The 14,020-nt window shown below is 42.9% G+C and overlaps 1 protein-coding gene across 4 annotated transcripts in view; it reads right to left on the bottom strand.

Annotated features, from left to right (window-relative positions):
* LOC117830946 (electrogenic sodium bicarbonate cotransporter 1-like) overlaps window positions 1-14,020 on the bottom strand; it is a 45,093-nt gene that overhangs the window by 11,391 nt on the left and 19,682 nt on the right. For all 4 annotated transcript variants that reach the window (XM_034709316.1, XM_034709317.1, XM_034709315.1 and 1 more), the window contains exons 5-13: window positions 13,175-13,335; window positions 12,895-13,074; window positions 11,350-11,426; window positions 10,399-10,556; window positions 10,227-10,314; window positions 7,691-7,845; window positions 6,524-6,640; window positions 5,925-6,099; window positions 714-847 (exon numbers count right to left, since the gene is read on the bottom strand). In XM_034709316.1, coding sequence (XP_034565207.1) covers window positions 714-847; window positions 5,925-6,099; window positions 6,524-6,640; window positions 7,691-7,845; window positions 10,227-10,314; window positions 10,399-10,556; window positions 11,350-11,426; window positions 12,895-13,074; window positions 13,175-13,335 — 1,245 coding nt within the window. The remainder of the gene's footprint in view (window positions 1-713; window positions 848-5,924; window positions 6,100-6,523; window positions 6,641-7,690; window positions 7,846-10,226; window positions 10,315-10,398; window positions 10,557-11,349; window positions 11,427-12,894; window positions 13,075-13,174; window positions 13,336-14,020) is intronic.

The raw sequence follows: 14,020 nt of genomic DNA on the forward strand, positions 1-14,020 counted from the left end.
GTGGACAGGCTAGCAGCTGTCACTGACTCAGCAGCCTTTTACTTCAGGCATGGAAACATTCAGAGGCCACAGTCCCCACAACATTCTTTACTCAGAGTAAAATTAAATGAGTGTGAATTATTGATAATGGAACATAAGCAGCATGGTGTTTGGTAATGCTAGAAGAGTCTATGTGAGAGAGAGTACAGTGAAAGAGGAGGGAGGGGTCAGCGTTGAGCAACCTTTGGTACACAGCAGGTGTTGTGAAAAGACATAAATGTAGAAAATGTGTATAAATGATGAAGACTGCATCAAAAAAAGTGTAGTTTTTATCCAGATAGATTGACAAATAAGTTGATATCCTGTCAAAAATGTTGTCCTGTTGGATTCAAGGATGAAATTAGACTCCATCCTTGAGCTATTAAAGACAAAGGGTTGAAAGGTTGAAATTCACAATCATCTGCAGCAAGAGCAAAGAGTTCCAGTGAGGTATCTTTAAAATTAAATACAAGAAAACCCCAAAACGACCCTCTCACTGTGAAGTATCTCCCTGTATTCATAACACTTCTATTTTTATTGCATCTGGAGGGGTCACAAGGAAAGCATCTCTGCAAACACACAAACAACTTGAGTCTTTTGGGGATTGACCACAGCCTATAAATATCTCCCAGGCTGCTCAGGCTGTTTCTGAACCCTGTTTCACCCTGAATGAGTTTGATCGGCGAAACACTCACTTGCTGAAGTTGAAGAGGAGTCGTTCGAAGACGAGCACGGGACCCGTGCTGCTGAGGATAGTCAGGGGCTGTCCGGCCAGCAGACAGAACACTGCTCCAGTCAGTGCTGTACCCAGGAAACTCTCCAACACTCCCTGTGGAGACAACAGAGACAGAGTTTAAAGGCACTGTGAGGAAGTTTGATGATGTGTTGAGCTCTTTGGAGGAAATCTGTAGTGCTTTCTAGGGATGCACTGATCCTACTTTTTAGGTCCTGATACCGATATCGATACCTGGGCTTTGGTATCTGCTGATACCGATACTAGCTGATCCAATCCCGGTGTTGATTTAACAATCTCTATTCCTTAATGTGAGGATAGAATCATGTTTTGGCAACTTTTCTGACTTTGTTGGAACAATTAAATCCAATAACCTGTCTGCTTTTTTAACACTTTGAATCCATTTACAGAAGGTTTCTTCCTTCTTTGCATTAGGCTACAGCTGACGTATACTTCCTCCTTTGGGCTTCCATTATATTTTTCAGCACGACTGCCATCCGTGGAAACATTACCGCTGCACATGTTCCGGCGGAGTTGTTAGCAAAAGAAGCGTGACATGCAGCTAAACTGCAGAGCCTCTGTATTTATCCTCCATCATGCTGCACCGGGCCAAAATGCATGACTGATAATGTAGGAGATGCACATGGCTGTTGTAAACACAGAAAAGCATAGAACTGAGATGAATAGATCTGCCGTACTATATATCAACCCATCAATCCATCCACCCATCCATCCAGCTTCTTCCACTTATCCGGGTCCGGGTCGCGGAGGCAGCAGCCTCAGCAGGGAAGCCCAGACACTCCTCTACCCGGCCACTTCCACCAGCTCTTCTGGGAGGATACCGAGGCGCTCCCAGACCAGCTGAGAGACATAGTCTCGCCAGCGTGTCCTGGGCCTTCCCCGTGGCCTCCTCCCAGACTGACATGCCCGAAACACCTCCCCAGGGAGACGTCCGGAAGGCATCCTGACCAGATGCCCGAACCACCTCATCTGGCTCCTCTCGATGTGGAGGAGCAGCGGCTCTACTTTGAGCCTCTCCTGGACGTCTGAGCTCCTGACCCTATCTCTAAGGCCGAGCCCAGACGGCCTGTGGAGAGAGCTCATATCGGCCGCTTGTATTCGCGATCTCGTTCTTTTGGTCATTACCCACAGCTCGTGACCACAGGTGAGGGTGGGAACGTAGATTGACCGGTAAATTGAGAGCTTTGCCTTCTGGCTCTGCTCTCTCTTCACTACGACAGACCGGTACAACGTCCACATCACTGCAGACGCCGTCTAGATCCGTCTATCAATCTCGCGCTCCCTCTTCCCCTCACTTGTGAACAAGACCCCAAGATTTGTATCGACCCTTGTCACTGATATCCGATCTAGCTTTTTGAGTCCGATCTAGCCGATATCCAGTACCAGGATCGGATCGGTGCATCACCTAGTGCTTTCCTGAGATGAAGACTACATTTCCCATGAGCACCGTCACCCACTGTGGTAAAAATGTGTGGAAGCACATGAATGGAAACCAGATCATCGACTTTAACTTTAATACGACTTTTCTTTGTTCAAGACGACTTAATGCAGAGTGATGAGGTCATGCATGTAACCGTCACGGCGTGTGCAAATACGTTAACAAAAGGACGTACGTCTTTCTGCTAATCCGGCTCCAGCCATGAAGACAAAACATGCAAAAAGAAGATCTGAAGATAAAATACTCCTCCTGCTTACTCACTTACTCACTGCCAAACTTTACCAGCAGAGCTCTAAACATAAACACTTCAGGGTGAGTGTTGAATATCAACTCAGGCACTAAAAATCAGAACAAAGAAATAACTAATCATGTTGTTGATGATCTTGTTTTACTGTGTAGGTCATGAAGAGATGACAGCACAAGAGTGACACTATTTCACAATGTGTTGAAAACTCCTTACAGCGCCTTTAACATACAGCACCCGGCAGCATGTTCAGCTTATAGAAGAAAGAGACAATGCCTTCCAAAGTTATGTAGACTTGACATGTTTTTTTATATGTCTGACACATAGGCTTCAGGTCATTCTGTATATTTTTATTACCTTGTATAAGTCTATAAGGTGCAGTTTCTTAAAAGTCAATGACAGGTTTCTACCACACCCACACACAAGCCTTTTTACTACCTTCATGAGTTTTATTTTGTTGTAATTGTGTGAAATTAATCTAAACAAAAGAAACTTTCGTCCTAGATTTTTTAACTACTTGTTAGAGAGACTGTGACGGCTTCTTTTATTATGTTTTGGAATATTTTACTTTGCTTTTCTGCAACTTTTCCTTCGCCTTCAAACTAAGTATATACAATATTTCTGCTCACTCAGCTGGAAGCTTTGTTTTACTTCTAAACAATACACAATGCACAGCTAGCCAATCAGGACAAGCCTGTTTCCTTTCCTGTTATGTCACTTGTTCCATCTGTGTGTATTTGACACGCTTAATGCCACACACACACACACAGATACGCCAGATAACCGAGTAATTGAGTTTATGTTCTGTATCCTGTGCAGAGAGAGGTCAGGCGAGGGCAGGGAAACCCTCTGCTTCGAGTGGGCAGCAGTGGAACAGGTTTGCAAAGCACTGGAGGTGACTGTGTGTGTATGTGTGTATGTGTGTATGTGTGTGTGTGTGGGGGGGAGAGGGGGGGGGGGGGGGGGGGGGGGGGGTATTAGAAAGGCAGCCATGACGAAGCTGCAGTGGCGTAATCTGGATCTGTAGTTATTTACAGCCCGGGTAAATCCCTGAGGCCGGTGCAGTGCAGGTTTGCAGGGATGCAGCTGGGTGCCAGGAGAGAAGCCAAAGCAACTGTAAGGACTGCATAAACTTGTATACTAAAAGGAACAAGGTGCACACTGATGCATGCAGTGGTATGTGCTTTAATACCAGAACTGTGCAACTTTTTCCATACACAGCTCAGTCAACAGAAGGCGCAACAGATGGATGCAGTATGATCCTTGAGCTCCATATTAGCATGGCTTATCAGCTGAGGAACACTCCATTTGTTCCTGTAACTTCACCAGAAGAGCAACAGTGGAGGTGAAGACACCTTTGTTTAGCTACAGAGCAAAATGCCTAGCTGAATAATAAAAACAACTTGTAGAAAAACAGAAGGTTTGATTAGTGCTGAGACAATATGCACGGACATGTGCATTAGAGCCGACTTACCAATGCTTCTTAGCTCTTTAAAGTAGTTAGTGTGACCGGTGTTATCGGAACAAAGGCTCAGAATAAACGTGTGGCTACTTCAGCTTTAAAATCTATCTCCAAACAATGATACAGGCTGCAGAATTTCTACTTTGCACAACGTATGAGTCTCAGCTTCTTCCAGCTGAGACTCATAGCGAAGGTGAAGGCACATCTCCCTCCTAAGGATCTAGAGAGAGTTGTACATGCCTTTATTACGGCTAGGCTTGATTATTGTAATTCTTTGTATGTCGGCTTAGACATGGCGTCTATTCAGCGCCTGCAGCTTGTACAAAATGCGGCAGCTCGCCTCCTGACTGGCAGGAAAAAGAGGGAGCACATCACACCTGTGCTGCGTGCTCTCCACTGGCTCCCAGTCCGTCACAGGATTGATTTTAAAGTTGCACTTTTAACATACAAGGCCCTAAATGGATTGGCACCATCCTACTTGGCTGATCTTCTCCATGCTCACAACCCAACCCGAGCACTGAGGTCAACAAACCAGCTGCTCCTGGATGTGCCTAAAAGTCGCCTTAAAACCCGGGGAGACCGAGCCTTTGCAGCAGCGGCCCCCAAGCTCTGGAATGGCTTGCCACTCCAATTAAGATCGGCCCCAACTGTTGAATGTTTTAAATCTTTGTTGAAGACCCATCTCTTCTCTTTGGCCTTCTCCTCGTGAAGAGGACATTAATATCCTGTTATGTTGTTGTTTATTGTTGTCTTCATGTAATTTTTACTTTTTACCTTGTAAAGCACTTTGGCCAACACTGGTTGTTTTAAATGTGCTATATAAATAAAGTTGACTTGACTTGACTTGACTTAATCATTCACCTTAACGAGGAAGTGCTGTTTTAAAAACCATAACAAATGCATCACTATAAAAAGGAGACCTTGTTTACAGATGATATTCAGTTTACTTGTCTAAAGATTGATAAAAGTACTCATTATGTCACCCCCTGGCTTCAGCTTAGGCTTAAAATTTTCAATGACATGCTTTTGAAACAAACTGCATGTGCAAGAAGCGGGCATGTAGGAGTCAGAGAATAAAATATACGGTCCTGCTGTATTCTGGGAAATGTAGGATCAAGCTTGACCTGTACTTTGCATGAAAAAAGGGATCTCTCATCACTACTTCTTCAGCTTCAACAAGTCACACTAACTGGGGGGTCAGGGCCTTCTCTGTCACTGCCCAAACACCTCAGATTCTCTCCCTCACTCACCAAATTCAAATCCGGACTCAAAACCCACCTATTTACAAAAGGCTTTTAACCTATAATTGTTTTGTTCTGTTTTGCTTCTTTGCTTTCCTTTGCTTTTCTGCACTGTTTTCCTTTGCTTTTCTATTGTATAATTTATTTTCCAGTAAAGTGTCTTTTAGAATCTTTTAAAGCGCTTTTAAAAATAAAATGTATTATTATTATTATTATTTTTATTACTGCAGGAGTTCCTTCAGTTCCTTTTTGTTATGCAATACCCCATTCAAAATCTAAAAGGCAGTTCCAGAAATGTCCAACTTTTTTCCACTTTAAAAGATGACAGGTGAAATAATGCACCTTATATACAGAGCAGCTTGCCCTGGTTCAACCCTGACCTCTGACCCTATACCACGTCATTCCACGCTCTCTCCTCCAAGTTCCTACTCTATCCACTCTTCTATCTCATCAATAAAGGCCTATATGTAATCTTTAAAAAAAGGTGCTGTGTAGACATATCAGTCCATAACAACATTGTGATTTAGGTCAGTGCATTCCGAACCCAAACTGGATCAACCTGACTGGAGTTGCGGTTGTTTATAAACGCTCACATGTAGGTCAGGGTGTAATTTCCAAGCACCAAGTTAAATTTTGTCAGCAGTTACGTCACAACTTGGCAGGAGAACGTGGTTTAAGGTTTACAAGAGGCTTGTTTTGTCTCGAATGAAAGTGAACATAGTAAGACTTGAAGAGTGTGATAAGAAAGAAAGCATGTGAGGTGTTACCTGCATGTTTTCCGTCGCATCGCCGAGTAATCCTCCAAATGTGATCGCATTGGTGACCGTTCCCAGATAGATGAAGAGGATGGCCGACAGAGACTGGATGTGTATCGCGTCATAGAAGTCGCTGGCAAAAAACGGCAGCTTCCGCTTGATGTCCAGAACGAGACCTCCACAAAACCTTACAAAGAGAGAGAGAGGCTCAAGTTAGCAGATACAACTTCTAGAAACGACACATGGTCAAAATTTCCAGTGAAAGGATGACTCGTCCCAGATGCATGACAGAAAAAGTTATCTAAGAGTGAAGAGCTCTGATTGTCTTGAACAATGCGTTGGAATATTTCCTCGTTGGAAGCTAACTGGGACAGATTTAAGAGATTACAGCTGGGATATGTTTCCAGGTTATGACTTTTACTCCAAGATGCACCCTGCCAGAAATCATATGCCATCAAGATTATAATCAGGGTAATGATGATCTCAGCTTCAGGGCAAGATAGCATGAGAGTATGAACTAAAAAGGTTCACACAGACGAGGATGCATCTAAAGAGGGATGGTGTTTGTTTATTTCACTGCTTCATTTAAGAAATATAGTCCGTATAGTTACTTTCTGGTGCGTTGAAGCTCCTCTCCGACCTCGTGTCCTCCTCCTCCTCCATGTCCTGCATCGTGAGGAGTGTCACCGTTCATCTGAGGTTGATCTAATCCAGCATACATGTTCTTCCTTCAAAAGAAAGTAGAAGACAGACTGTTAGACCACAGGGGTGACTTGTAATCATTTGAGTGAATGAAAAACACCTGACATTAAAGACCAGTATTTAAATACTCATAAAGGCTTTTCAGGCCAAATACTGGAAAATAATCTGCCAATCCCAAAAGGGAAAAACTGATTGTCGTTGTCATTAGTGAGATTTAAGAGTTATTATGAAACTTTTGAGAGAATAAAAGCACAGTTTTCTTAATTTGTTGTTCCTCTTTTATTTTGGCGGGTATGACCGTTAGCTTCCTGTAGCTACCATTCGCATATATTTGCAAACTTTAGGTAAAGTTAGGTGGACAAGGGAGTCTGCTCTCTGTATATGCATTTCAAACATTTATGCTACTACAACAATAACTTAGCATTCCAGCTAAGTAGCTAAATGCACTTTTCCACCGCAGGAACTTTACCCCAGAACTAGGGACTTTACCCCGGAACTAGGGACTTTACCCCTGAACTACGTGCGTTTCAACCAGAGGAACCAGGGTCTAAATTTAGTAGTACAGGGGTAGATAATCTCCCCCCTGAAAAGCCCCTGCTTGGGGGTGTAGTACTTTTCAAAGGTCCTGGGACTTTCAGTTGAACGTAACAGTGTTTGTGGAGTTAACACAGTTGTTGAAACACAGAGGGAGTTCCTGGGAATGCAAACTAGCTTAGTTTTTTATTAAGATTTCAAAATATTATTTAATTTTTTTTCTCCATACGTCACTGGCCTGATTTGCACAATCTACCTGGGACTTCAGCCCGCAGAAATGCAGACAACAATGGGGGCATAGGAACCTTTTGGTTCCTGGGAAAGTACTTCTTGGGGCTAAAAGGCCCCAGAACTCTTGGTCCAAATGCATCTTAAGTGGTATTTTATTAAATGTCATCTTGTTATCTTCAATAGTAGAAGCCGTGCAGCAGAAGAGATAGTCTTGCTCCAAGTCAAAGAGAATAAGGAGACACAGGGAAGAACTCTTTGGAAACATGTCAATGGAAAAGACTGGACATGAATTTGTGGGGTTTACTGCAGACCTCTTGTCTGAGGAGGGCAGAGACTTGGGAGGTTCTATCCTGATGTCAGGGTCCCACTCTCCGGGAGGCAGGACAATGACCTCGTCAAGGAACTCCTCGATACCCGCCAGCAGGTCCTGCCTGTCCTTCGCTTTGTAGGCAATATCGTGGAATACCTGCCAGCAAACACAATGTCAACCTTTCATTAGACAGCCAAAAACTATGAGTAATATGTCCGTGAGGTTATTGATACAGGGCTTGTGAGTTAAAACACAGAATGTGCAACTACTTAGATAACAAGGACTGTGAAATCAGGGCAACTTTACTACACAATATTGACATCCACCGGGAATCTTCTGAACCCTTTCACAATGTAAACAAATAGTGAGTCATGATGTGAGATACCCACTGATACAAGCTTGTATTTTACAACCAATCAACACACAACACATCTGATAACCCTCTAACATAACGCATGTGTGACGTCGGAGAGGGTAAAGTTTAACCCGAGGAAATCCTGGAAAAACACTTCCTATCCTGCTTTGTTGACACACGAGATATACCGGGAAGAGCCAGGAGCCTGTGGGAATCTGTGAGTAAGGTGCTCTCAGGGCTGAGGACCCTGTGAAATGAGTGTTAGCATTCCTGACAACAGTGAGAGGTTGAGTCCGGGCAAGTGGAGACACACACCAGAGACACTAAGCAGACAGGGCTGAATATACGAGGGAATATCATCACGAGCCCACAAAGAGAGAAAATGTTTGGTATAGTTAACATGAATTTTTTTCGTTAACATGGATGTTCTTGATGTTTTTAAGGCCTTGAAGAACAAAAAACATCTGAATTCAACAGTTATTTGTATGAATTAATCAGTGTGTCACTGCCAACACTTTTTTCCATCCCATAATGCTTCACATTCAATCTGTGAGAGAGTGTGTGTGTGTATGGGACATGTCAAGAAATGGGTCCCCAGGTCATTTTAATGCATGAAAATTACCTCTTAAATAAACTTTATTATTATGCAAAGTGTCCTCCATATTGATCCTACTATGAATGTAAAATATTTAATTTATAAAATACTGTAAAAGAGTATTTGTTGTCTGTCCCCGCTTTCACATACTACATTTTGACATGAAATATAAAGGACTAAAATCATTTAGAACCTCTTTTTTTTTTTGCATTGTAGTCCAACACCACATCCCATCTCTGCCTGTTAGCATACTGACAACTTTGAGTTAGCAGAATCCCCATTAGCCTCCCTGTTGTAATCTGTTTTAACATCTATCCAGCAAATTTTGGCTTCTTAGACACTAAACTATGATGGTTAGCACAGTAAACGTTAAAAGAGATGTCTGCTAGCATTATCATTTTCATTGCTAGCAAGTTAGGACGCCAACATTAGCACCCATTTCAAAGCATACTGTGCCCTAGTTAAACCTCACAGAGCTGTTTGGGTAAAAATGCCTATTTGCATGTTGCTGTACAAAATAAGCGTAGGTGTTTAAGCATGCACCCCATGTACAGAGGCTATCACAGCAGTCGCCGGTTTGGCTCCCAACTCATAGACTGTATAAAATATGGACGCTTGGTGTGCATGCTAACAGTCAGAAGTTAGCATACTGACAACTTCCATTGTCCCCATTAGCCTGCCTGCTTTATTCTGTTTTAACATCTAATTAGCAAATGTTGGCTGCTTAGACACTAAACTATGATAGTTAACACGGTAAAGAGATGTGTGCTAAAATTATCAATATCATTGCTAGCATGTTAGCAAACCCACATTAGCATCCAGCTCAGAGCAAACTGAAAAAAACACCTAGGTTTTGCTTATTAATGCATTCTTTTTCATACAACATTCAGTTCATGTTGCTGCACAAAATAAGCATAGGTGTTTGGGTGCTGTTAGCCTAGCAGTTGAAGCATGCACCCCATGTACAGAGGCTGTTCCAACAGTCGCTGGTTTGGCTCCCAGCTATGGCCATTTGCTGTACGTCTTTACCTAATCTCTCTACTCCCCACTTCAAATAAAGGCAAAAAATGCCCCAAAAGTAGCTTTAATAAATAGATAAATAAGAGTAGGTGTCCTTAATTTCTAGTCCAGCAACTTCCACAACCTACATTGTAATTGAGGTATTCCACCAGCCTCCGGATAGGCCTTGACGTTCCAAATGAGATCGTATTTACTTAGGTCCACAACCAGTTAGGGCCTAATTAGTCCAATCAGAGCTTTAAGGGATGAGCTCAGCTGATTCAGAATAGCAGGGATCTATCTCCTGCACTGTAGTCCTGATGACAATTTGCGACAGCCCAGCAAAATGTTATTGTTGCAATGTTAATGAACTTTCGAAACACATGGCGCCCAACTAGTTAACGTAATCTCTTAATACAGTTACAGCTCTCTTCCATCAAATGGCCTTATAGTGCTTTTCTAATCTTTCCAACCCACTCAAAGCGCTTTCACACAACTCGACGTATCCACCACAGTCACATACTGATGGCACTGGATGACAAACAACACCAACATGCACATCAGCAAATTAGCAGAGAAATAAAGTACCTCATCTGACATCAAGGTGGCGATGGCTCTTCCAATTTCATGATAGGACTTTGCCTTTCCTTTGGGGCCCAGCAGGACAAAGAGGAACCTAAGAAACAGCAAAGTAATGCAACATTAAGCCACATGTTGTATTGCGTTTTTTAATAAATAGCATGTTGAAGAGGAGCTCTACCTCGTGGGAACAGGGACTTCAGTTAAAGCCCCCAACATGACGGCCTGCTGCAGACGCACAAACGCCACAAAGGGAGTTTCCAGGAAGTCTACCTCTCCGACCAGCACATTTGATGCTTCTGCATCACGGGGCAACTTCTTCATGAATTTATTCTTCAGCTGCAAGACGTGGGAAAGAACAGGTGATGTTAATAAGTGTAAATGCCAAGTACAAAAATGACTTGCTACCCTGCACATGTAAACTCTTGCACCCTTTCCTTGTCACATGTATGACGAATGTCTTGTGTGATACTTTAAATAAATGTGGCAATTAAAAAGTAATTAAAATAAACCTGGCAGGGTGTCATGTTGTGACCCAGAGAACAGGTTGTACCCGCCTTTTCCTTGAATTATGTGCCACAGAGATCTTTGACTTTATGCCACCTGATAAACACTTTTATAGCATCGGAAATTGAATCTACATTCTTACACTGAACTGACCTGCTAAGTACACTGTCCCCTCTTTAGATTTAGCAGGATGAACTGTGCATTAAAGAAAAACATCTCACTTCCAGGGAGATGATTAACCCCAAGTCTTGATGTTTTGTCAAAGGCCAAACCGCTCTGACACACATACAGATTCATTAACTGTTGCTGCAGCGTAATACAAGTTGTTACATTTTAACCGCCTCTGTGATCTTTAATCCATGTCTGGTGAAGCCAATTTACAGTTAGCTACTCGATCATGAGTCGAGGCAGGGATAGAAACTGCTCGTGCAGATGATAGAAACTCACAGCACAGAAGACAGGGAGCTTTTGTAGTTGCAGAGCTGAGAGAGGACAGCCGAGGGTCTTATCTATCGGTATGTGGGGCTCACAAGTTTGTGTGTACACACAGAGTCAAACGCATGACTCTGCAGAGAGCTGCTTTGAGAATGGAAGTCCTCAAATAGACAGATTTAAAAATCATTACCTGATCCTTCTCTGGTTTGTCAGAGAAGTCACTCAGGCTGTTGGAGGTGAGGTTTCTGTGGGCGGTGGTGGGGCTACCTGCAGAGAAAGGGGGACACTTTTAGGTTCAAAGAGGACACTTTGAGCAACACTGCAAGGCTTTCAAATGTCCCAAAAAAGAAAAAGAAGCACCAGGAAAGTACACGCAGAGAGCCAGAAAACTCAGCTAAATGTGGAGAGGCTTAAGCTTTAGGAGGAATGCCAGGTGGCCTTTCATTCAGGCGCTCCTCCTCAGAGAGAGAGAGAGAGAGGAGCGAGGATACTCGGCCGTCTTAGGTCAGCTGCTTATGAGCGTCAGCAGAAACATGCTCAGGAAACTACTGGCAGATGAGAATGTAAACTTTGGAACACAGTTTGAAACCATCCATTAACTCACAGATGGTTACTGACAGTGTTCAGGAACAAAGCCTGAAACATTTCTGCTTCATGTTTCCAAGTTAAATATTTTGTTGGTGAGTGAATCCATTCTACATCTCTGTATTTCTACTGGAGCAAGATTATCATCTTTGGACAACACTGGCCCATCTTGGCATATATGTTCTACACTGTTAAATATTAGCATTTGGAATCAACTCAACAAAATAGGGAGTAATACAAATGTTGAAATAGACTTGAAATACTCTTAAATAAGTGTGATGGTGGTAAATTTGCACTTTAGCTATGTTAGCTGCACTTTGTGACGCAAACATAAGGAGGGGAACAAGCTGGTGACGCAAGTTGGAAATCCTCTGGGGACCACACTATCTCTATTCAGTTCAGCATGAGTGAGTGGACTATGCAGGTTATGAAGATTACAAGATTACACTGGTGGCTGAACTCCCATATAATTTGGGTTCTACTTCCTAAAGCTCATTTGTTCCAGTTTGTGGCACTAAATAAGCAGAAACTTTAGGGCCTGTGTCCACTAACTGCATTTCTTTGTGCTGGCAGATCCCACAACCCTGATTTCAGAGCATGTCCTCATCAAACCTCTAATCAAGTGTGGTTACGTACCCCATTGTTGTTGTTGAAGCAAAGAATTTGTGTGGTTAGGAGGCTGAAAATGCTGAACCACTGTGGCTTTGCACAGACAATAGGAGCTGCCAGCACAAAATCCGCCTTTGGTGGACATATGCCCTATTCATATTAGTCAGTGCATGTTGTGCTTCCAACTAGGCTGCTTTGTGACCTCACTTACAGAGGTATCCCATGCTGGAGCTCCTCATGACCTCAGATGGTTCCTCTAATTCGTGTGGGCTTATACAAGGCACAGGGTGCTGCTCGTGGGGGTTGCGTGCTGAAACACCGCAAATGCAGGAAGTTCAGAGACAGCAAAGACCCAAGGAGGGGGGAAAAAAAGAGAAGAAGACAAAAAAGGTACAAATATGGAACAAGAAAGGAGACAAGGAAAAGTTGTGAGAGGTTGTGTTTGGAAAATAAAGATCTACAACAGTGGTTAGTTTAAGGATTTGAAAACAGAATGAAGAAGACAAAAAGGGAGTGGAGGAGATCTGGGGGATTTACTTACCATTCTCTTGGTTGGAGAAGAGCCTACTTGCACTTGAAACACTCTTGCCAATGTCAGCAAGAGAGCGCAAGTTCGACTTTTTGGTCTGGTGGCGATGCTTTCGTAGCAGCGTGTACATGACTTGCTCCTTCAGCTCCGGCTTCAACTGACCGTTCTCAATCTGGCTGTCGGTGATCACCTCTGGGGGAGAGATGAAAGATCGGAGAAGATCACATTACTCTGAGAGTTCTTCAAGAAGTTTTCAAGCGTGTTCTTGGTTTCTCTGTTCGGTCACACTTACCCACAACCTGCGGCAGTGTGGAGGCCTCCAGGTCCAGCATGATGGTTCCCTTTTCGATGCACGTCTTGAGTTCCATCAGGCTGTGTAAGGACAGCGTTGCCACGTGAGGCTTACTCCAGCGCTCGCCACCCTTCTCCACCTTCTCTTCAAACTTGATCCATCTGGAAAAAAGAGGAGGACAAAAGACGCATGGGTAAGAGTGAAGAGAGGTAAAGATGCATTTACTGCACTGGACCTGGTGTTTCAATTCAACCATGTTCTGGTCAAATTTCCTTTGGCCTTAGCAAGGACAGTGCACTGCTAGCAGAGAAGGAAGCATGAGCTGAGTTAGCAAAATGTCAACAGTCAGTGTCTTCCCTGAAATTCTGTTTAGACAGTTAAGACATTTAATACCAGTAAAAACACAAAATCAAGTAGTTTGTCTGGCACCCTTTCAGGGAAAGACAGAGTCTGTGTTTATCTTGTAAGTTGGGATCTCTTCACTGTACTTCGCCAGGCTGTACAACAATAATACATCTTATCAAAGTTTTATAGAGCTTTTAAAAGTTTATATTCAAATCAATATATTTTGTAAAGGCACCAATATTGGAGGAGTACAAAATTCCAGTCTAAATACTGGGGTTGCAAAGGGGTGGTAAATTTCCTGTAAATTTCCATGGGAAGTTAAGCTGGGGAATTTTGGAAATATTCCAAATTGGAAACTTTCCATGGGAGTTAATGGGAATTTATTGGAATTAACTGTGCATTGAGGGTAATTTAATGGAAAGGTATCATATCCAAGCATAAATATTTGTTTTGTTATAAGCAGACATCCATCCAAAATAGAAATCCTCTGCATGTAGGGGG

Source organism: Notolabrus celidotus, chromosome 19 (assembly GCF_009762535.1).
Source record: "Notolabrus celidotus isolate fNotCel1 chromosome 19, fNotCel1.pri, whole genome shotgun sequence".
NCBI lineage: Eukaryota > Metazoa > Chordata > Actinopteri > Labriformes > Labridae > Notolabrus > Notolabrus celidotus.